The 23,231-nt window shown below is 43.0% G+C and overlaps 1 protein-coding gene across 3 annotated transcripts in view; it reads right to left on the bottom strand.

Annotated features, from left to right (window-relative positions):
• The window catches only part of LOC119653732, a 55,974-nt gene that overhangs the window by 25,157 nt on the left and 7,586 nt on the right, over window positions 1-23,231 (bottom strand). The window contains exons 1-2 of one of the 3 annotated variants that reach the window (XM_038058652.1): window positions 14,192-14,319; window positions 10,745-13,880 (exon numbers count right to left, since the gene is read on the bottom strand). In XM_038058652.1, coding sequence (XP_037914580.1) covers window positions 10,745-13,880; window positions 14,192-14,215 — 3,160 coding nt within the window. In that variant the 5' untranslated portion in view covers window positions 14,216-14,319. Of the gene's footprint in view, window positions 1-10,744; window positions 13,881-13,973; window positions 14,124-14,191; window positions 14,320-23,231 lie in introns of those variants that run through there. The other 2 variants (XM_038058654.1, XM_038058653.1) reach the window with 2 other exon arrangements.

The raw sequence follows: 23,231 nt of genomic DNA on the forward strand, positions 1-23,231 counted from the left end.
GTGAAGCGGAAATCATAGTAGAGATGAATATTTTTGAGGGAGCTGAAAGAATTATTGAAGGTTATCTTAAAACCAGCAGTCTATTTCCTTGGAATTGAAATTCGGCGAAAGGCAACGATCTGTTAACGATCCGCCAAGGATTGTTAGTAAAGAAGATTTTGAAAAAGTTCAATTTTTCGGAATGTCCTTCATCAACCTTTATGGGCCAGAAATTTATAGAGTATTGAAAAAAGGCACCCATAGGCACAACTTTTCATAGTGGAACCTTAATGTACCTGACGCTTAAGTGAGACCAGAATCAGCCTACAACGTGGCTTTTTGAGACTGGATGTTGATAGACATATCGACAAAAGGGGCCGAGATTGTAGCCTCAAACGAGGATGACAGAAAAGTGATATAGCTGCAAAACTCAGAGAATAATCGGAACAGAATACCGAGTTCCGTTGAAAAATCAAAGATGCTGTTTTGAGGTATTTCTTTATCAGAGAGACCATTGAGGGCGACCTCGAAGTTTAATAGATAATAGCGGTGCACAGGCGTCCTTTGTAAAAGTTCCACTGCGTTTGCAATAATTTATTTCTCCATCAAAGAAAATACTCTGGGAAGAAGGGAGACTCGGTTGAAAAACTAAATATTTTTTTGTATACAAAACAATGAACATTTTTTGCGTTATATTCGAAGGAAAAGTATTATACTCTTTTAAGAATTTATGTAAGGTGAATTCTCATGAACATCGACTCAAAGTCTGATCGTCCGCTTGACTACCAATGATAGGTGAAATGAAATGATTGAGCCTGTTAACTGTGACCAGATTTCACCTTGTGATAGTGCAGAAGGATGATAAAAAAACGCCTATTTTTAAAAGCGAAGACTCGAGAAAAACAAACAAGCAGGTACTATTTACCATTTTGCCGGAACACATTCCAGATGTAGTAGAAACAAAAACTTAGTTAAATTGAAAAATTCCAAGATTTTAATAAATTCTAAAATCCTTCCAAGATTTCAAAATATTTACTATTATGAGTTCGAACTGTTTGCATCTAGTACGAGTGCCGAAAACTGTATACCGCAACGTGCCGCAGTACACGTACACGTCCCAATGCCAATCGACTACAAAGAATTTAAAGTGGTAAGTGAAGTTGATCCATCTCTATCCTCAATTCGAAATGTTTGCCGAAGAAGTCAATGACTATAAATCAACATTGGTTGACTATTTAAAGTAAGTTGGAAAGATAAGCCGGTCGATAAGAAGTTCTCGATGAAATAAATGAAAATAGACGCGTTTAGGCATCTTCGCTTAAAAATTATATTATTTGACAAGGGTGTAATTAGGACGAGCTACGCGGGAAATCCTCGAAATCTCATTGGTTAAAAAAAGAGAAACATGCAAACGCGAGATTCGATCACCGCTATCCGCCAAGTGCCCTTGGGGCGACCCACTCGTCGATCATCTCGCGAAAGTGGATTCCCTGCACGGCGTAGCCCGCAATGTGTGGCATATCCACTATCACTTCAGCCTTTTGATCGTAACCCGGCCAGGCCTACGTGCCGGACAAATTCTTGATTTGTAATAGTGTCAGGCAAGCGTACTCCGATAATACGTCGCAAACAGGTGTTGGACGAAGGCTTCCAGCCTTTGAATGAGTGCGGGTCACTTTCCACGTGCTACTTCAATATAGTTACACAGAAAGAACACTAGTACATAATAATCTCAATTTGACCTTGGTGTTGAGATAACTGCATTTCCAGATTTAAACAAGGCAGCGAAAACGGATCTAGCATTGGCAACGCGTTAGGCAACATTCAGTTCGATGTCACCGTTGTTAGAAACCACACTTCCTAGATATATAAATTGATCAACGCATTCGAGATTCTGACGATTAATGCAAATAACAATAACCAGAAAAAATCATATCGATGAAAAGGTGCAACTCTGGCGGACTACGCTTTGGGCTTCAAAATCATATGAGATTTTACCTCGGTGTAGCACCTGACATTTTCCGCCATCATATGTCGCTTTGATAATAGCTGTTATCTTTTTCGGAATGCCCTTTTGCATAGAGCAGCAGATGCACTCCATGTTCAACCTATTGAAAGCTTTTTCGAAATCAATGAAGAGCAGGTGAAGCGCATTGCTCCAAAATGATCCATAGGGTCTTGATCTGGTTAATGCAGGAGGATCCGCATCCGGGAAATAGCCTGCTCTCTGTCGAACAAGCTTTCGAAATGTTCTTTGGTGCATTTCAGGATTATTTTAGCTTTTATCTTTGTGACGGCTGGAAGCACGTAGGTACCTCTCCAATTGACACACTTAAAACGGATGTCCTTATTTGGAATCTTAACCGTGATCTCTTCTTCCACTCTCTGGGAAAAATCTCGGATTACCAAGATTCTTGTACGAGTGGAAGTAGCAGATCTACAGCATCTGCAGGTGTAGCGATAAATAACTCTGCGGGGAGATTATCGAACCCAGCGACAAAATGCTTGGAAGAATAGTCCGTACCCGCATGTTACGGTCAGTTAGTCATTTTATCAACAAGAGGAGGATCCTCTTTGAATATGATACGGTTAAGAACCATAGCGAAATGTTCTTTCTACCTCTTCAGTTGTTCGTCAACGTGGATGAGGAGTCGCCCGTTACTGTCATATACAGGACCATTGAAATGATGATACACTATATACGAGCTTTTTCGTGACGCGGTATCCACTTCTGAAATCATTGTGTTCTGCGGAATCTTCCACTTCCCTGATCAGTGCAATAGTAAATTTCCTTTTGTAATGGCAAATACTACGTTGAATTAGTCACAGTGTATTTGCCGACCAATCAGCAAGATAGCTCTTCCACTGTCGAACGCCATTTGGATCATACAAGCGATTGATGTTAATGTGATGGGGAGGGGGTCGCAGCTCTCCAAATCTGCGAGAAATGACGGAAGCAACACGGAAGCGAACGTAAGCGACCATCAGATGACAATTTCACTCGGGGCCGATGTCAGCGCCCCTCTTGTTACGCACATCGAGGAGACAACTCGCAAATTGGTCGACCTGATAGCTCGTGTGGTGTCGGTCAGTTGAAACCCAAGTGACTTTATGCCATGTTCTGTGGTCGAACAATGTGCCACCAACGACGAGTCGGTGGGAGCTGTAGAAATCCACAAATTTCTCATCATCATCGTTATGGTCGCCAAGACCGTGCTTTCCATCACATGTCCGAGCAAGGTGTTGTCAGAGCCCACCTTGGCGTTCAGATCACCCATCACGATCACAATGTCACCTTTAGGAAGTTTACCCTAGACTCCGTATAATTGCTCATAGGAGCCATCCTTCTCCACTATATTGGAAGTATCCGTTGATGCATAACACTGTCCCATTGTAATGCGACTCAATCTGCACCGGAATCTTGCAGTCAGAAGTCTGTTAGGTTCAGAGAGTCCGCTATGCGGTAGCCGTCAAAAACAACAACACACCGGATTGGCATCTGCCGCCACTAGGCTTTCCAGAATACAAAAGCACATTGTCATTAGTGTGGCAAGAGGGGGAGGAATACTCTCCAACGCCCCACCATCTTACTTCGTTTAAGCCCAGAATGTTCAGTTTATATCATTTCAATCAGCTCTTGAAGAAAGCGGAGCACTCTCGATATCGTGGAGTGTGTGCACATTCCAGAAACCAATCTTAGCCCGTTTTCGATAGCGAAAGGCCGTAGCCGTGAGGCCAGTCCCCATTCGAGGCGCTGTTGACGTTTCGGTAGCAGTAAAATTTAAAAATCTTCAGGTTGGGTTGATAACACAAACTTCTGTCCCTTTTAGTCGCCTCTTACGACAAGCAGAGAAGTCTTTGGGTGTATTCTTAAGCCCCAACCCACAGGGCACTGCACAAAACCCGCCATTGGCAAACATCATCATTGGCCAACGTACGTCATCATTTGATGACATGACATGACTGTAATCAAATCAGTTATCTCTACCATTGTAATACTTTTTAATCAGTTGTCATCACTATTGTAAGAAGTTTAAATATAAGTGTATTTTGAAATTTCAGCTACCCACTGGGATGAACAATGCAATAGATCTTAGAAGCGGCCCTTGAAAGGAGAGTTCATTCTTATTTGATGTTACATGAGGGCTTTAAAACTATTTGACAATCGTTTGAGTGAGTCGATGTTAGTATTTTTGTGAAATTGAAGTGAGGCTAGATTCGAGGCATTATAAAATATTATATTTGTTTTTGAAAGACAATGTGCTTATTCAAATGAAAATGACTTGTACCAGCTTGGGTGACGTGGGGCATTCGAGCCCCAAAAAACTGTAACCACTGACAATAAAGTTGTTCAAATTCACCAAATTGTTCTAGATGACCGTTGAATTAAGGTAAGAAAGATAGCAGAGGTTGTGAACGATTTCAAGGAAAGTATTTATTATATATCGAATCAAGATTTAGATATGAGAAAGCTTATCGCACGTTGGGTATGGCGTTTGCTCAATCCGGACCAAAAAATGTCTTCGAGTAAACAATTCCAATGCTCTCATTGTTTGACAAGCTGAGGGCAAAAATTGCGCATCAAAACATTGCGTCGTCGTTTCACAACTTAGCAGGTACCATAGCGAAATTATACGATTTACAGTTTGAAATGGTTGGCTTCCTCCTTAATCACCAAAGGAGTTAATAGTTGCGCTCAAAACACAGATTTTGCTTGAATGAAGTGGGTGCCATTTTTGTAGATAGCTATTTTGCAGAAAAATGAATCAAATACTATTTAGGCGAATTGAAATGATGGGGGCTCGGAGGATCAAATAAAAATGAATTAAAAAAATGACATGCCGATGGAAGAAAAAAGAAATGTCATAAAAATTGTCCGTGATTTACTGAAGAAACAGGAGGATAACTGGAACAAGAGTGGCCGAATGGTGGAGCTCTCGAATTAGGAATGCCATATATTGTGAATGACTCTATAGTTAATTGAGACAGGATTATGATTGACATCAACGCAGGCCAGCTGGTCGACATGTTGAGTAGAGAAAAAATCGCTTTCAAGATATTGCTTTAGTTTTTCCTACTTTGTCTTTCGAGAAGAGAAAGACAGGCGCGTTTAATAGACCTTAAATTTCACAGAAAGATGAATAAGGTGAAGAAAGGGGCATGGTAGCCTTGTGAAATAGCTATACAGAACTTTCTTAGGAACCTGAAAAAGAAGCAAAAAACCAATCACTTCTACTTTAAACGAAGTGGTGAGGTGAGGTTAAATATATCGTGAACGTGAAATTTCACTTTCTGAACCGTGGAAAGTTTCCTGAAAACCCCTTAGTAATGAGTAGTGAAACACTTTCATTAAGATCTCAAGACTATGAAAAGTGTTAGTAGGGGCGATTGCAGGAGTATAATGGTAGATTACTGATATTGTACGTATGAATACTCCCCTCCTTAATTTCAACATAGGACGATGATGATTCATCACCAAATTTTAATGCCAATAGGTGCAGCTGTTTCCCAGAAAAGTATGTGTGACTGACAGGCAAACAGGCAGATAGACAGTGAACCGACTTTAACAAGGTTTTGTTTTATACAAGTTAGCTTATCGCCGAGCCAAGCAAGTTCCCTGCTTAGTGTCCCAGCATTTGTTACCAGGAAAAACACATCCCACTCTACTACGATAGACAGAGGAAAGTTCCCAAGTCTAGAAATCTGCTCTCCATTTCGCTGTGCTATTCAGATTATATTATCTGTACCTTCAAATAACGGTTTTATGCAACATAGCCCAGCGGCTCTATTTGAATAAAACAGGGATTTCAAGGTAAGTGTTTATTCGACGTTAACTGAATGCGTGCCATTAACCCAATTCGAAGGCTGCAACGAAAGGAAGAAGTAGTTCTCTTTTTATCCTGTTACTAGGTCAATGCATAGAGTTCAACGAATTAACTCTGCGAAGGATGTAACAATTAATTCAGATGCACAACACTTTTGGGCGAAGATTTAATTAAAATGGCAATAAGAGTGTTTCTAGTTCAAAATTGAAAAATTTAAGTACTTTGGATCAGGGCTCTCTGATGTCAGTAAGCTATGCCATGATATGATTTTGTCAATTAGCGCAATTTGGATGAATATTTACGACCAAAGCGGTGCAATGAATAGTTTCTGAAGACAATGAACGCCGCCTTACGTTAGCTGTCAAGAAGTTGAAATAATAGCGCCCTCGCTTATGATAAATCCCTAGCTAAAATTCGCTTTAATATACAAATTTATCGAAAACAAAAAGCGAGGGCATAACACTTTATACAATACTTCGAAAATCCACTCGACGACATCTGTACCAGGTTTAAAAGGAGAAGATTAGGTTATCTCCAAGAAAATTTGACCACCATTATTGCAAGCAGGCCAACTAATAGCTCATCAATTAGTACTCATATGAATTGTAATATTGAATTCCTAATAGTGCACTTTCATTAAATTGAATAAACAAAATCCCAGGCTTTGGGAGACTGGGTAGCAGTGTGCCCTTTAATACCCCGGCGGGATCGGCGGCAATCAATTCTGAAATATACCATTTGGTGATAAATGTCCAGAATAAGAATAGTATTCGCATGATATGCGATGTTAAGTCTCCTGTTCACTCTTTTGTGGAGTATTGGGCATCCATACAACCACACAAGTATCCATGACGACCGAGATTCAAATCCAGGACGAGATTAAGAGGCTGCAGTTCTGTCCCCTCCATTATCGCAGAGTCAATCGTTTCAATAGTAAACACATAGTCTTCCATGCATTTTTTTACACATGCCTGGACGCCAGACATTTAGAATTTACGTGGAAGGTCTATTGTCATACATATATGAGACTTAATCCAAAAGTAATGTAGATAAAAAAATCGCATCTACTCAAACTCTTTACTATTGGGAATGGGCATAAGTTCTTTTCGGTTATCTCAAGTCGCAACGTCCACCTCTTTAAAGAACCTTTACTACCTGCTAGTCTCGTAAGATCTAGGAAGGGAAAAGCCCTGTTGAAAGATATGAAAGGTTGGGGTAGCTGATCCCTAGTCTCAGTCGACCTCCCGCTGCGAAAGCCTAGCACTCTAGCCATCTGGGCACTAAAGATCTCTATTGTATGAATTCGATCTCGTACACAAAGCGGCGGATGCTTTACGAAAATGTTACACCCCTATCGATATCAAGAACAGAATTTAATAAGGCTGTGTGCGTATACACGCACGCCTGGGGTAGGTGGGAAGCATACGCGCACCCGTGGATAAAAATTGGCTATGGAAAGGATACCCAGAAACCAAACTAAATATTGAGGACGATAAAAGAAAGTTTATTTACGGTGCAGGGCTACCGGCGGTTCTTGGGAGTGGGTAAGCGGGCTTCCAGCCGTCGACATCCAGCGACCGTAGTGTTTCAGTAGTGGGAAACTTAACTACTTAGTGGATCTTAGTGGAGTGGAAATGAGATCCACACCGGATCCTTTTCGTAAAAAATCAAAATTGGAAAGGTCCACAGGAGTCAACATTACCCCCAGGCAGTCGAAAGTAGAAGGCAGCAAACTAAAAGAGCGTTTCTTTCACTGGGAAAACGCATAAATGAATTTTGTGAGTTCATCAGGGTCAAGCGGAATATCTACCAAAATATCAGGGCTCTGCTACGGGGCATTAAGTTGTCCTTTATTAGGGCGATCAAGGAGAAAAACGAGCAAGCATCATGCGGCAACCACGCTGGAGACACACATAGGTAGGTGAGAACGCGGGCAAACGGAATAAGGACGAAATAAGTGATCGACTAAGAAAAAAAAGCGTGTTCGCGGAAGAAAACTCCGGATAGCCCGTCGATTAAAAAGGGAAAGAGTGTACAGCTGGGTAGGTGGACCGCAAAAAACGGCACGATAGGTGGAGAAGGTGCAGGAAGTGTGGAGAAGAGGGCCATTTTATCAAATATTGCATTGAAGATCTACGATGCATGTTGTGTAAAGGGAATAGAGGCCGGAACGTTGCAGGTGGCGGCAGGTACCCGTCATACAGGAGGGAACTGAATCGGCGGCAGGTGCCCATTATATAGGAGGGAATTGAATCGTAGGGCTAAATCAGGTTGATACAAATCAACCTCAACCATTGCGTCCTAGACGTGCTCCCGCTAACCATTCGAGAGTCGAATGTGGACGTGGCAGTTAAGTCCTTGAGGGTTTTACGTGAGCACCTATCTGGAAGACTTAATCCCACGGTCTTCTTAGGGCACGGATTGATTTTGCGACCACAATCAGAGCCCCGCTGTGACAAGCAACAACGGTATCAGTCTATACCAAGTGCATGGCTTAGTATTCATACTGGTGGATACAAGACCTACCTAGATCTCTACCGAACTAACGCAACACTACGCCGAGGCCCGAAGGTCTCTTCTCGCTTGAGCATCACCAAAACCCCCATGAAGCCTAGGGGGCCAACCGCAAACAACCGAGCTGTACTCACATACAACGGGAGTTCACCCGAAGTATGAGAGGCTAGGGGCTATCCCGGTTCCCATGGTACCTGGTAAGGTTTCGTGACCAAATTGCCACTTCAGATGAGTCCCCGTGCAGACTCGGGTCTGATCGCCCTGATTAGGCCTTTGGAGCATTCGCCTACTGCCGGCAAGCCAAAGTGAGTTTAGCGTCTCCCGGGGCCACCACTATGGAGGCTCTCCTCGGCCACTTGGTTTTGGTTTGGCCGACAGGGTTGCCGCACCTCTGAGCACCTGTGGACGTGGCAGTAATCTGTGAACTTTACCGAAATTACGGTAGTCTACGTGGGTGAAAGACTCATCTGGAAACGCGGCGATATGGTCATGAGGACGGCCACTCAAGAAATAATGGTATTCCCGAGAGTCGGTTTTATAAGCGTGAACGGCGTCCATGTCTACAGCTGTTATGCTTCTCCTAGTGCAACATTAGCGCAATATGAGGCGATACTAGACGGCTTGATGTTGTACACTAGAGACCACAGCCCCAAAAACATGTCGGCAATTTCAGCGCGTGGATCGTGGACTGTGGAAATCGACTGACGAACACCAGGGTTCGCCCCTGGTCCTGCTTGAAATTTCGCGAAGCTGGACATCGTAATAGCCGACGTTGGACGCGCACTCACTTTCTGAGGTAGAGAGCACTGGAGCCATCGAAGAAGAGACATTCCTGGCGACTTTACAACGAGGTCACAAACCGGGGGGAACGGCACTGGAAAACGTGAGCCAACTATGTCAATGGATAACTGAGGCATGCTACTATTCAATGCTGCAATGGAGGATAGAACCAGTAGAAATCTCGCTGTTGAAAGCAACGTTCCTGCGTGCGAGGAGGCTTTGTTAAAGGACAAAAGGGAAGCCAGAACATTGGCAGTCGGAGAAAGAATACCGCGATCTTCAAAGTAGCCTACACGGTAAAGTAAGCGGAATTGCTACAAGCAGTTGTGCCTTGAGGCAAATACGAATCCGTGAGGCGCATCCGCTATGCGATGGTGATGCTTGACGTCGGAAACGCATTTAACTCGGTCAACTGGGGTTGTATTAAGGGACCCCGGCTAAACTGCGCGTCCCTGGTTACTTATCTCGGATAATCGAGAGATACCTCTCGGAGAGATTTCTTTGGCCCGCGACGGGGAACGGGCCGAAGGAATATGTTGTGACAGCAGGTGTTCTCCAAAGCTTCGCTGCTGTGGAATATTGTGTATGACGAAGTGCTTGGCCTTCGCGTGCCAAAGGAAAAACAATACTATCAAAATCCAGATTGATAATCACGATTTCTTTTCAAAATCGACCATCAGATACCTTGGGGTAATGATTGTCGAGCTTCAAACGCGCGAAAAGGCAGCAAAAGCTAGCTCTTCTCTAGCCAAGATGATGCCTAATATTAGAGGGCAAAAATCTATTCGCAGGGGTGGTGAATCAGATAATGATAAGTTCCGGATCGCGGCCAATCGCACTGAGTGTGCGGTGCATATAGGATAGTATCCGGTGAGGCAGTGTGTATTAAGGGGTGATTCCTTTGGACATTCTAGCGAATGATGACGTCTCTACCGAAGGAGAGCGAAGTGGATGCTGGTTTCCGAAAAATCATTAGGAAGATGCTGTACAGGAGATTGCAGCAGAGATAATTCCGAAAAAGATCGCGGGAACCATACAATGAACCCGTGTATTGAGAGATAGGTCGAGACAAAACACGGAGAATTGGTTTACCACCTGACACAGTTCTTTACAGGAAGTGCTTGCATCGTTTCGGACTGGATGAATCTCCAAACTGTCCCGAATGCGCCATTACGCTCGAGGCCTCGAAAAGAGGGAGGTTAAACGACACCTTCAACGCAGTTACAGGACCCCATAATTTCGTAGAGGAGATGCTGCAATAAACGCAACAGTAACTGCGATATAGGAGAAGGGGCAGGAACTAGAACCAAAAGAAAACCAAATTTCGCATGTTTTTGGAATAATAGACACAAAAGATCTAAATGATGACAAATATTAATTACATCCATTCGGAATTAGCATAAGCAAGTTCATGTAGGACCACAAATACGTCAATGGTTATAGCTTCGAATCCATACCCAACGAAAAACAAATACAAAAAGAAAATAGAAAATGAATCTTTTTTATTCTTAAAATATACCGCTAATATATCAAAACCGCTAAACCCAAAATTGCACCAAATATAAACTGTTAAACGGTTCCCATTACATGCAATTGCGTTGTAGACTGCAAGACGGTCTGTTGGCTTGCATTTACTAATAACTTACCGTCACTTGGACGTGATCGTACAACGTTGCATTTTGGTGATTTTCCAATTCCGCTTGCACCACTCTCGCCTTGCTCCTTTTTCGTTGCGTTTTTCGCAACGACTTTGCGTCGTTGTAACCGCTGGAAATTCTGACGTGCATGACGTCTTGATTTTACACCGAAATAGCGATATTTTCGCTTTTGGGCGATACGCCAGGCGTAATCACCGGAACAGGTAAGCATGTGACGGTAAAGTTCTAATTTGCCATTACACATTTTTTTACATTTGGTACATCGACGGGGTATGTGGACAGTTGCAGCTTCGGCGGCTAGAAGGTGTTCCTCCAGGGATGAGATCGTTGACAGTGAGGCTACCGTTCCATTGCCATTCGCCGATGTCGTACTTGCTGATAGGGAATTCATACTATCCATTGACTCTTCTTCGCCGTGGCCTCCATTGCCACTGGATGATCCAGAGGGATCTCCCTCAGACTTGATTTCTTTTATGCTCTGCTTGTACTCAAGATGGCGGCGTAAAGCTTTTACAGGGATATATAAGCGCTTATAGAGATCACCCTCGATGAGTTCGCGCCCCACAATTTCATAGTGCGTTGAATAGATGTACGGATGACGGGAAACTTTATGCTCTTCTAAGGTCTTGAGTTTGTCGAAACGGCCGCCACAACTGAAACATATATAACAGCGAGGACGAGCCCATTCACCACTCATGATTATGGTTTTCTTTCTTTCATGAGCACGATTCGCACAACGGTTCAGTTGAAGCAGTTCCGGTATGCGATATTCGTCAAGAGGTCTCTCCTCTGTGGGTTCGTTGGAAGCAGTAGCTGGATCTGCCTCTAGTATTTCGGGATCAGAAGCCTCCAGTTTGACTATAGATTGCTCAGTTTGTTCTAGCACAATTTGCGGAAATACCCGGCTATCCAGAATTGTATTCAGTTGTGTGATCTGCTTTCGCTTTTCTTCGCGCGCCACCTCACCGATGCCTGAGATGTCCGTAGTGCCTGCAAGCTCGGTGTTTTGCTTTCGTGCAATCTCATGCTTTGTTCGCATTGTAAGCTGCGTCCACATGTCTAGCTTTGACAAGTCCCGAAGTCCAGATATCGGTTGCTTGATTTTCTTCACTATTTTTCCTCCTTCGTTGACATATTTGTATTTTTTAACGCGGTCCCATTTCCATTTCCAAGAATGCTTCGTAATAGGGCGTTTGATTTTCCGTTCAGTGATCCAGTCACTTCCGTATTGTTCGGCAGTGAGAAGTGTAGGGAATGCTGTGACCGTCGCCAAGGCAGTAGCTTCATGGATCTCACTATCGGCGATTAGAGGACTCCGCACGACCGTACTCCGAATTGCTGGCACTGTTGAAACTGGACTCAGTGGGCTCGGCGATGACGGTCCACCTTCTAGTTTTCCATCCAAGTGACAACTTAGATTTTGTCTTACGTTTATGCTGACAGTCTCATAGAAATCGTCCTCGAAGGTACAACTTAAAGGTTCTGTTCGTGTATTCGATGTGGTTTTCAATTGCGAGGTATCTGACGAATCTTTCATGCTGCTGGTGATTACCCGCCCAATCTTATTTCTACCTTTAGCTACCGTACTTGGACTTTGTTCGGGTTTCACTACCTCTGCGTTGATAAGTCTCCGGTTCCGCGTTCCTTTTCGACCACGAGGCAATCGGTTTTGAGCCACTCCAAGTCTTGTAAGAATTGTATCTTCATTATTCCGTAGGACGTTTTGACAGGATCTCGTCACCAATGTGGTTCTAGTTTGCATGGCTTGCTGTTTCAATTGGCGACGAGTTTTCGTTGAGAAAATCGTCTCAGTGAAAGTTTCTGTTTCATCGTCACCACAAGGTGAAGTTCTCTCTGTAGAATCAACGATATTCACGTGAAGCGGCTGGCTGAGATCTTCAATGGAAGGATTTTGTCCTGCTGCTGTTGCTCGTTTTGTGGCAGATTTGTTCGATGTATTGATATCATCTTTAGATATTTGCGAGTTCTTCGCATGTTTTTTTGTGAAATGCTCGTCCATGGCTTCAGGGTTAGGAAATCGAAGTTCACAGGGTTTGCATGCGTAATACCTATCAGAATGTACGTCTAGAAAATGATGAAATAATGCTTTGAGATCATCTGCGACAGCCGCCGGACCGGTCGAAGCGGTCAACTTGTGACCTCCATTGCCGCAATACGAACAACCTGGATAGGCAATTATCGATGGCCATGATAGTGAAGCGATTGAGTTTCTCGAACTCAAACGCCGGCCATCCGTCGCATGAACACGTTCTGTATGCTTACAAAGTAATTTCTGACTGGTAAATTTCTTATCACAATATAAACATAATAATTTGGCCGCTGTCTGAGGACTAGATAGGCCGACTATATCATTTGTAGAGGGAGTGGTGAAGCCTTTCGTCAGATCGCTATCGGAGGAGTGAGTTCGAAGAGTTGTCGTATTTCTATTGGACGAAGACATTATGGATTTCATAATGTCCAGGGAAAGCTTATCTAGCGGGAGACTGCATGTCAGCTTTTCAACTGAGTATGGATGAACTTCTTGCGCTAAATTCTCAGCAGAAATGCATTTACTGGAAAGATCAGTTTGCCGCTGCTCAATAGAGGTGAAATCTTCTAAAGAATTGCATATGGTCTTTCGACGTCCTCTTTTCCGAGCAGTCCCTGTGATTTCCACAAAAGATGTAGCAGATTGCAATCGGCTAGCCCTTAAAAATCCTGATCGTAGAGGTTTTATGAACTCTTCGCTGTTACCATTCTGGGTAGCTGCCGTTTCGCACGTTTCTAGCGACACATTGCTACCTTCTCTTCTCAAAAGCTGCCTTTTAGCTGGCGTGGATGGAGCTTTCCTTGGAGATTTATCTTGAGAAGTTTGACGCCCTTTTCTGGAGGCCGTAGAAGGTGTGGAGCGTGGCGACGGGGTTTTGGGTAGATTTAGTGAATCAGATGAGTTTATAGAATCACTGAACGTTTGAGGTAGACTTTCCTGATCGTCGGCTGTTGATAGGAGGGTGTTGTCGTGAATACTGCAATTTCGCGACAGAGAATTCTTTCGATCATCCTCGCTTCGTTGGAGCAATAAAATCCCGGCAGTGGTTCCCTCTCGACGATGTACCATTTTACACTGAAAACAGAAATAAAGAAAATAATTAGAGAAACAGCACTAAATAGAGGTGCAGCAAAGTAATGTAATTAATTTGAATTTCGATTTTCTTACTGTTAATAATTTTTTAAACGCGATAACAGTGTGCGCCACCCTTCCGGGTTTTGCCAAGTGTGCATTAAAGTTTCTCAATGAATATAGGAAAAACTATGTGCATGAGGAGGAGAGTAAGTAAGTGGCCACCACACTAAACAAAACACAATAGAAATTTGCTACGCGATTGGAGCCCGTAAAATATTTTCCGATAATAATTTTATCGTTTCTATACTAACCTTTCTATGCCGTGGAACTCTCATCTTATCTCTCCGAAGTATCAGACAGACGCCTCGCGTATAACATACAAATTGTGATAATAATAAAAGCTTGGAAAAACTTTGAGCTGTGAGTAATGGTCGCTCGGATTCACTGACAACTTACTAACTGAACAGGTTTCGAAGTTAAATGGAATATGAACGGCAGAGTGTACATTGTTGTGTACTTGAATTCTACATAAATGTATTGAGCACGGGTGTCTCGCTTCCACGTAACTCTAGGCACCCGGGGATGGTGGAAACCCTCTAGGGATGTAGGCACCTGGTTCGTGAGCCTAAGGGGCGGCAGGTATCCTGGCGAATGCTTTGCGAAAGGTGAGTTTTAGTTGCCTTTTCCTATTGTGAGGATATCATAGTTTACTTTGTTTGCCGGCTGTAGAATTTGTGTGTGAATCTCCCTAAAGGTAATGAACCGATTACAGCCCATGTGTACTTAAGATAAAACGATATTATCAGTCACATGTTGCTTATCGTAAATACTTTTCGAAATCGGAATATTCTTATCGAAGAGGTGAGGGAAATTTGATAGAATTGAAACAGGTAGACGGGGATATATATTTTTTAGGCACCTGAGTGGCGTGGGAATTAGAGAAATAAATGACCCTGTTGCGATTGTTGCCTACAAATATTTTGAGGGTGAGTTTTCAGTCTTTATTCTGTGTCCAAGTCAATTAATGGAAACTCTGAACATCCTTTTCCAGGAAATTTATGAGAAATTCATTCAGACAAACATTTATTCTGACTGAATTGCCGTCATTTTTTTGTAGTATTCTGTGCCTCTCGAGTGAAGTAAATCAACTGTAAAAGTTGAATTTTTTCGACCCAATAAACACTGAATTTAATCAGGGTAACCTTATCAAATAACAATACTATTTAGCTTTCAGGTGGAAAAAGGCAGAAATGTATTGACTTTTTTGTTTAAGCAGCGTTGAGGAAGAGGCCAGAGGCCGAACTTATGTATCTAGAAATGTTTATTGGCAAGAGATTAAGAACGGACTATTCAATGTAATGTGTCCGGATAGCAGAGTGGTTAGAGCACAAGGCTATCGTACGGAAGGTCGTGGTTCAAATCTCACTGGTGGCAGTGGGATTTGTATCGTGATTTGACGTCGGATACCAGTCGACTCAGCTGCGAATGAGTACCTGACTCAAATCAGGGTAATAATCTCGGGCGAGCGCAATGCTGACCACATTGCCTCCTACAGTATACTGTAGTGTACCGTTTCGGTCTTGAATGAAGTACTCTAACACACTTCAAGGCCCTGATCCAATATGGATTGTTGCGCCAACGATTATTATTATTATTATTATTCAATGTAACGTGATCTTCGGCAGTGGAATTGCTAAAGTGATTGAGAAGCCTGCTTCGCGATTTTAGTCCCGTGCTTAGGGTCGAATACAAGTTCTGGTCAACACTAACATGGTGGCTCAAGCAGTACACTGTAGGATAGACTGACGCGGAACAAAGCTCCCTGATGCCGACCTATCTCTCTTTGAGGGAGCTGTTTGTCCTCTGGGGCGATGCGTGGCTTTTCAGGAGCCAAGCCTCTCGTCTACCAAGACCGTTAGTGAGTGGTGATAGCCACATCCTATACGAGGTGACCGTACTATTAAGGGAGAGGTAGGGTCAGAAAATCGATTTTTTTTGTTTTACATTTTCTTGTAGATAAACATTTCAAATATTGTGTCAAAATTTCAAGTCAAACGGAGCAAAACTCTTAAAGTTATAGCCGTTTTAGTCCCCTCTACTCTAACAGCGTACCTGCCGTAGCTGAGCGCGCGGAGCAGCTGTCGAACAGGTATACTGTGTATAGCGTTTCGCTCCATTTTACTATTGGGATACGGTTCCTTTGGTATTCGAGAGAAGCACCCGAAGCTGTGAATCTATTGTAGTAGGTATTAGTATAGGTATAATATAGTATATGTACACTTTCGGAGCAAAAAGAGCAAACCGGAGCATCAGTTTGTCGTTAGGCATTTACTCGTGCGGCTCGTGCGACTTATCTGGCAGCCTTCCAATCGTTGAATTCGCAGCTAATATTGCAGCTGTTACATTCAATGAGGGTTCAGGAGCTCTATTAAGTTGTATGCATGATTTGGGAATCGGCCTTGGACCGAGTGCACACGCCTACGTAAAAGAAGTTGACGCAGAACGAATTGGAAGGGCAGAATTCAATGCAACTACGCAGACAAAAGAGGCGAGAATTCAAGAAAGACTTGACAAAAAAATGAAGGAAGATCAGTATATTGCAGAGGGAACTGTCCTTTATGGTGCTGGAATCGATGACTCGGTGTAAGGTAAAGAAAAAAAAAATTTTCCATCATTATTGTTTAGTTTTTTGTAGTTCAAAACTTTAAACGTGTTTTTCTCGAAATCATTTTTTTTTTCCCGTGTTCAATTGCCTGAAAAAACTACTCGACCGAATCTTTTCAAATTTGGCACACGCTTTCTACATATAAAATTACTTCCCCCAACGATGCTTTTTTATTTTTTTTCCCCCTTTAAGGGTGTTTTCCACCCCCAAAATGGCGAAATTTACCGTATAAAATCGCAATTTTGACTTAAAACAATCAGAAAAAATTTAAAAATCAAAAAATGATAAAAAAAGCATCGTTGGGGGAAGAAAAATATCATATTTTAACGAAATTCATTTGCTTTTTTTAATTCAAATGATCCTGAATTGAATTACGTTGAACACCGCAAATCAAGTTTTCAAAAAGACGTCATCGAAAATTCACTGCCATTCGCTCATTTATCGATATTTTTGAATAAAAAAATTACCGAATATAGTTCAAATGTTACTTTATAACATACAAAAGGGTAAAATAAATTTACGTTAACTATATCTTCTAAAAAATTTTTTAAAAAAAGTGTTTTTTTTTTGCACGCTTGACCCTACCCCTCCCTTAACAAAACGTTACGGATCTAGACTGGGGAGTCGAAAAACACCTCCCCCAATCCAGGGTGTCATGCGACCCATGCCCATTGGATAGTTTGCAGTCGGGGCTAACTGACTGTATTCGGATGGAGCCTCACTGATACCTGGTCGCCTCAATGAGTAAGTTAGACCTTACCGTGCTACAGGGGCCTATTGCCTAACCCTCATACTCGTGGGAATCAAATGAGTACCAGCAACAAAGGGCGATACTCCGATAGTGGAGAAGAGCTCCAAACAATAACGGAGCCAATGGCCAGCACTAAGATAGCTCAGATAAACCTCCACCATGCGAAAGCTGTATCTACGGTAATTGTAAGGGTAAGTTCCAAGGAGAACATTGGAATAGTGCTGGCTCAGGAGCCCTGGGTGTACAGGGGCCAGATCCGCGGTCTGCAAGAAGGAAACATGCAGGTAATTTGGAACTCCTCTTGTGAAAAATCAAGAGCTTGCATAATTTTTAAATGTTATTTAAAATACATATATCTTTCAGAGTTCCTGACCGGGGACCTTGTGGCTATCCAAGTCTCATTGGAAGTCGGGAGGAGCACTCGAGGGGCAGTCGTGGCATCGGGATACTTCCCAGAAGACGAAATCCGGGCTCCGCCGGAATAAGTCGCAAAACTGGTGAAGTATTGTGAGAAGAGGGCGTTACCACTTCTCCTCGGCTGCGATGCCAACGCTCACCACGAAGTCTGGAGAAGTAGCGACACCAATCGAAGAGGTGAGTACCTTCTTGAATTTATTCTTAGTAATAAGTTAGAAATATATAACTTCGGGAACACTTCAACATTTGTGACCAGCACTAGAGATAACTCTAGAAACTACTCTAATGAACGGAATGGACAGGAATTGGAGGGGGTCGGATGAACCATCTATATCTGATCACAGAATAATTAGATTTGACATTGAAGTTAACTCCGAAATAAAAAGAATAATAAGGAATCCCAGGAGAACGGATTGGAATGCACTTGAGCAACAACATTGCAACCTTCAAGGGGGCGGTGATATCAGGAGTGAACTGGAACTAGAAACAGTGATGGAAAATCTCAACACAGTTTTAATTGACGCATATGAGGCCAGCGGTCCGGCTAAGACAGTTAAATCATCAAGGGATGTACCATGGTGGAACAGGAACCTGACCAGAATGACAACAGAGGTACAAAAGTGCATTGACTGCGTATAGCAATGCGATCAGGGAAGCAAAACGGAACAGCCTCAAAGAATTATATGAAGGGATCGAATAGATCATAGAAACAACCAGGCTTTACAAGGCTGTAGCCAAAGACGGGGGAATATCCTCTGTCTGTTTGAAGAAGGAAGATGGGACATTTACCGAGAATGAGGAGGATAGGATACACCTGCTTCTCAGAACTCATTTCCCGGGGACCTACTCCACGGTGGCAGGCGACAACATTCTGCCTGACACTTCAACAACGAATAAAAGGAGAAGAAAGGAGAACTGAAAATTAGCAAATTAGGTATGCTCAGAAGCTAGACTAAGGTGGGCAGTGGAAACTTTTAAACCACTGAAATCTCCAGAAGTAGATGGTATTTTCCCAGCCTAGGTCTAGGAACTATCCTAGTCCCTTCTGCGGGTGGTAAGGGGAGCATAGCACTGGGATACATACCAAGAGCATGGAGACGGGCAAAAGTGGTCTTTATCCCGAAAGCGGGTAAAAAGGAACCTTTTCAACTTAAATCTTTCAGACCAATTTGCCTAAGATCGTATTCAAAACGGTGGAGAAGGTCATAGACAACTATATTAGAACTAACGTTCTAAAGCGTAATCCCCTACATTACTGTCAACACGCTTACCGGGCAGGACCGTCAACTGAAACTGCTCTGTAGTTGTACTATGGAATGCCATAGAATCGCACACACAGATACCCTGAGCCGCAAGGGAGTGGGAAACTCCCTGGCGTTTTGGATGGGCAAAATGCTAGAAAGCAGACAAATAGAAGTACCGACAGATACAAATTCTATTGCCATGAACACTACTCAAGGTTATCCGCTGATGTAGAATATGGTACTGGACGAATTCCTGGACGTGCTAACAAATACTGGAATACAAGTCCAGGGTTACGCAGACGACATTGTTTTAATCTGTAGGGACAAATATGAAGACACCCTATGTGATAGAAACCAAACGGGACGAAGGGTTACTAGTGCCTGGTGCAGGAAGGTGGGACTGCGGATCAATCCAGCCAAAACCACCATAGTACCATTCACTAGGAGGCGCAAGCTTGATCACCTAAGAGCCATAAGATTGATATGGAGGTGAAACGTGAAACAGAGGTTAAATATTTGGGAATTACGCTAGACCAAAAATTACTCTGGAAGACACATGCCGGAAAGCCACGATACCTTGTAGGTCCATAGCAAGAAAAAAATGGGATTCCAGCCCAAAGATACTACTTTGGATATATACTGCAACAGTAAGGCCAATGATTATCACACCACAAAGGAACCTCACCAAGAAGAACCTCCGAATCATAGTGGCAATTCTCACTCTTCACTGTTGGCTGAACTATCACCTAGGGATATCTACGGACATTGCCTGCAGGTTTTGTGAGGAGTGTGACGAAACCTCTATACACGATCTGGGGCAGTGTCCGGCACTTGTGCAAAGTAGGTCGAGGCATCTGGGAGAACACTTAATACCAGATGCAAAGTTGAAAGATCTGGAAGTAGGGAACATACTAAAGTTCCTGACGGTTATCGACTTGCTTGAGATACCATGATCAATAGGTACACTATAACCAGTAAATGGGGCACAATAGGACGCGGTTGACTTACCATTAACAGAATAATAATAATAACATGTTGGATGTCTAAAAAGGATAGTACAATGGGTCCTTTAAAGGTTCGAGTACTGAAACTACGGTTGCTGCACTAAAAATTCAATTTTTGGCATTATACCAACATTCCATTAAACTATGCTAGGATCCTGACCCTCTATAGAGCCGGTAGTCCTCGTCGGCGTAGTGAAAATTTTCGTTGGACTTTTTGTCGCTGAGCGACTAGTGCGAACGCTTCCAGATATCGAGTCTTCGATTATTCGACAAAAGTTTAGATGATATAATATATAAGTCAAGCGAATTGTGACGTCTACTACGTCTACTAATATTATAGAAGGACGGGAATTTGAAACTGAATTTTATTCGGATTTTGGTGCCGCGCCTTCAACATAGGGAAGACAGCGATTGGGATCTAAAAGCATCAATTGGAAAATTAGCTAGAAACTATTGCAATGGGTTCGCGAGCTCCGCGAAGGGTACTTCAAAAATGGAGTTGTCCGCCAAGAGAGTAACGAAAGGATTTTGGGAAGGCTTTAAATGAATAGAACATCCAGTGGCATTTGCTATTCATTCACGGTCAGCTTGTTAACCGAGCAGCAAGGGGCCAAAGTATCAAGATTGGACTGCAAGAGAGCACAATCCAGCGGAGACGAAACAAAGGCAAATAATTTATGGTCGACAGCGTACAACAAAAACACGACAGGTGTGGATAGCGGGAAAGTCATTGATAAAAAGCAGGAATAGTAAGGGGCCAAGTATGGAACCTTGGGGAAAACCAGCGGGGAGAGAGAAGGAACGGGATGAGTGTCCATGAAAAGAAACTCTGTAGGAATGGAATGAGAGGTAGAAGGAAAGCTAAGAGGAGGTTAAGAGAGAAGGGGAAATTGAGTAGAGAATTTGGAGAAGAGAACATTAGAACGATATCAAAGGCTTTGGCGAAATCGGCATAAATGGCGTGTACCTGTCGTGAATTAAGGCATTTAGCAGCGAAATTGGTAAAGACCAAATGGTTTAAAGCAGTAGATCGGTGTTTCACGAAACCATGCTGCTCTTTCACGTCGTTGTTGACGTATCTCTCTTGTATTTTGGAGCAAAGACGAAAGAAGAGTGATGGGGCGATAGTCCACAACTAGTGAAGTATTTCCGCTCTTGAGGATAGAAATGACAAGAGCCTCATTCCAAAGATTCCACTCTTTTAAATTTCTGTTGAAGATAAAACACAGAGGGATAGAAATGTGTTTTTTTACAGTTAACAAAGAAGAAGTCATCGGGACCAGGTTCGACAGTGGTGTCGAGATTACCAATGGAGAATTCAACTAAGGTAGATTTGAGGAGGAATGGGGAGCTACGTAGCAGGCTGTGTTGTTATAGGCTGGTCCGCAGACGAATCATCAGTCTGGGCAACAGGCGGTACTGTCGGCTTAGGCACATTTCAGGTAACCGCGAACGATGGCGTGTAGGTGCCCTCGACACACTGTACCTCACCAAGGGGTAAATAAATATATATACTCTCAGGGTCAGACAGATAAGGCAGACTATTATAAATCGGTTTTGGTCACCATGATGCGCATTTTAAGAAAAAGCGGCCGCATCATGGCAACGAGAGATCCTACGTCGTTCATACTGTAGTCGATTTTTTGGATAGACACAGCATTAAAATTATACCCCACTCACCCTATGATCCGCCCCGAGCCCCGTGTAATTTTCAGCTGTAAAATTCTTTGAAAAAGGCACAACGAAGATTTTGAGCAACCCAATAGTTTATAATAATAAAAGAATAATACCGCCGTAACTGGTCCCAAGCCCGGTTGTGGCTGTACGACACCGCAACATCTCAGAGGGTATGTGAGGAAAGTACAAGAACTTTGGAGTCTTGCAGATTACTCACTGAGGAAGCTATCACCACACCTGGCAGTAAGGTATAAAATGCAAACCCATTAAATGAGGAGGAGAAAGCTAAGGTAAGGTACAGATAGCCGGCGGAAGTCGTCTGACTTGGTGACTGGGTAGGACTCCCGTAATGGAAAGCGTTGGCGTTGAAGCCACTAATTGTGGACCGGTTCGACATCTAGGCGCCAGGAGCATTGCTCCGCCTGCTGCGTCTGTTTCGCCACAATCTGTGGCGACCACTTCAGCAGGTTTGCGAAAGCAGCGGATAAAGTGGACTGGCGAAATGAACCTCTTTATCATCCGTTCCTATTACAAACTAACGCCAGGTGCATGTACATCTTATCATTGTTGCAAAAGAGATTCGACGAGCGTTTCCCGCAATTCACGCACGTGACTGTGCAGCGAGTGTCAGACCAGTACCATTTTATTACTCGTAGCGACAATCCTGGCTGGCCATCAAACTGGTGACCAAAAATTAATTGCGGTAAAGGCGGCAGTAAGAACACCACCCCGCCCTGCAGGCAACAGTTTCAATACTCGCCGAAGTATTCTCCGTCAACGTCCAACTGAAGCCTCCACTGAGGTTCGTGATGAGTTCGAAAAAGCGTAGAATTCTCGGAAATAGATTCTTTACATAGACCAGGTTTTCTCAGGGTCCATGCATCTCCAGCAACCTTGAGAACTCTATCTTAAATTATTGATGAGGTTGCACTGCAACTTCTTCTTTTTCTTTAGCCTTTGTGAACAGGACAAACACAAGCGGGGTCGGCTCGTCGTCATCGGATGGACCATTTTATTTTATTAAAGGCCTAATCTGGATGTAGAGTATTAGAGCACTTTATTCAAAACCGTAAAGGTAGACTACAGTAACTATAGGAGGCATTCCGCTCGCCCAAGAACATTACCCTAATTTAACTCAGGTACACATTCGCAGCTGAGTCCCTCTGCCATCAAAGATAATCCAGCGCCGAGTTACGACGGGCACCGCAATTCTACTTTTTCCGAGATACTTCCGAATAAAAATCCATTGCCTTATTTTTTAATACATTTTCATGAAAATTTTACACAAAATTCTTCGTATGCCATATCTTAATGTAGCATTAGTTTTAATAAATAGATTTTAACTGTGTTGCCAAAAAAATAACGAATTTGTGCCTTTTTTGTACGAATTAAGGTAGAGCCGCGGTGGGACACCTCAAAGCGTGATGTCGTAAATTTAGTTATGAACCTGGTGAGAACGGCCTGCGGGACTTCCATGCCTCGACCGTGCAAGCCTCCTGTACATTGGTGGCTCATAAGCTCCGCACAACGTTTGAACAACTGCTGTATCAGTGACAGGGGGGAAAAGTTGAAAATGTTTCTTTCACTTCGGAC

Source organism: Hermetia illucens, chromosome 4, assembly GCF_905115235.1.
Source record: "Hermetia illucens chromosome 4, iHerIll2.2.curated.20191125, whole genome shotgun sequence".
Lineage (NCBI taxonomy): Eukaryota > Metazoa > Arthropoda > Insecta > Diptera > Stratiomyidae > Hermetia > Hermetia illucens.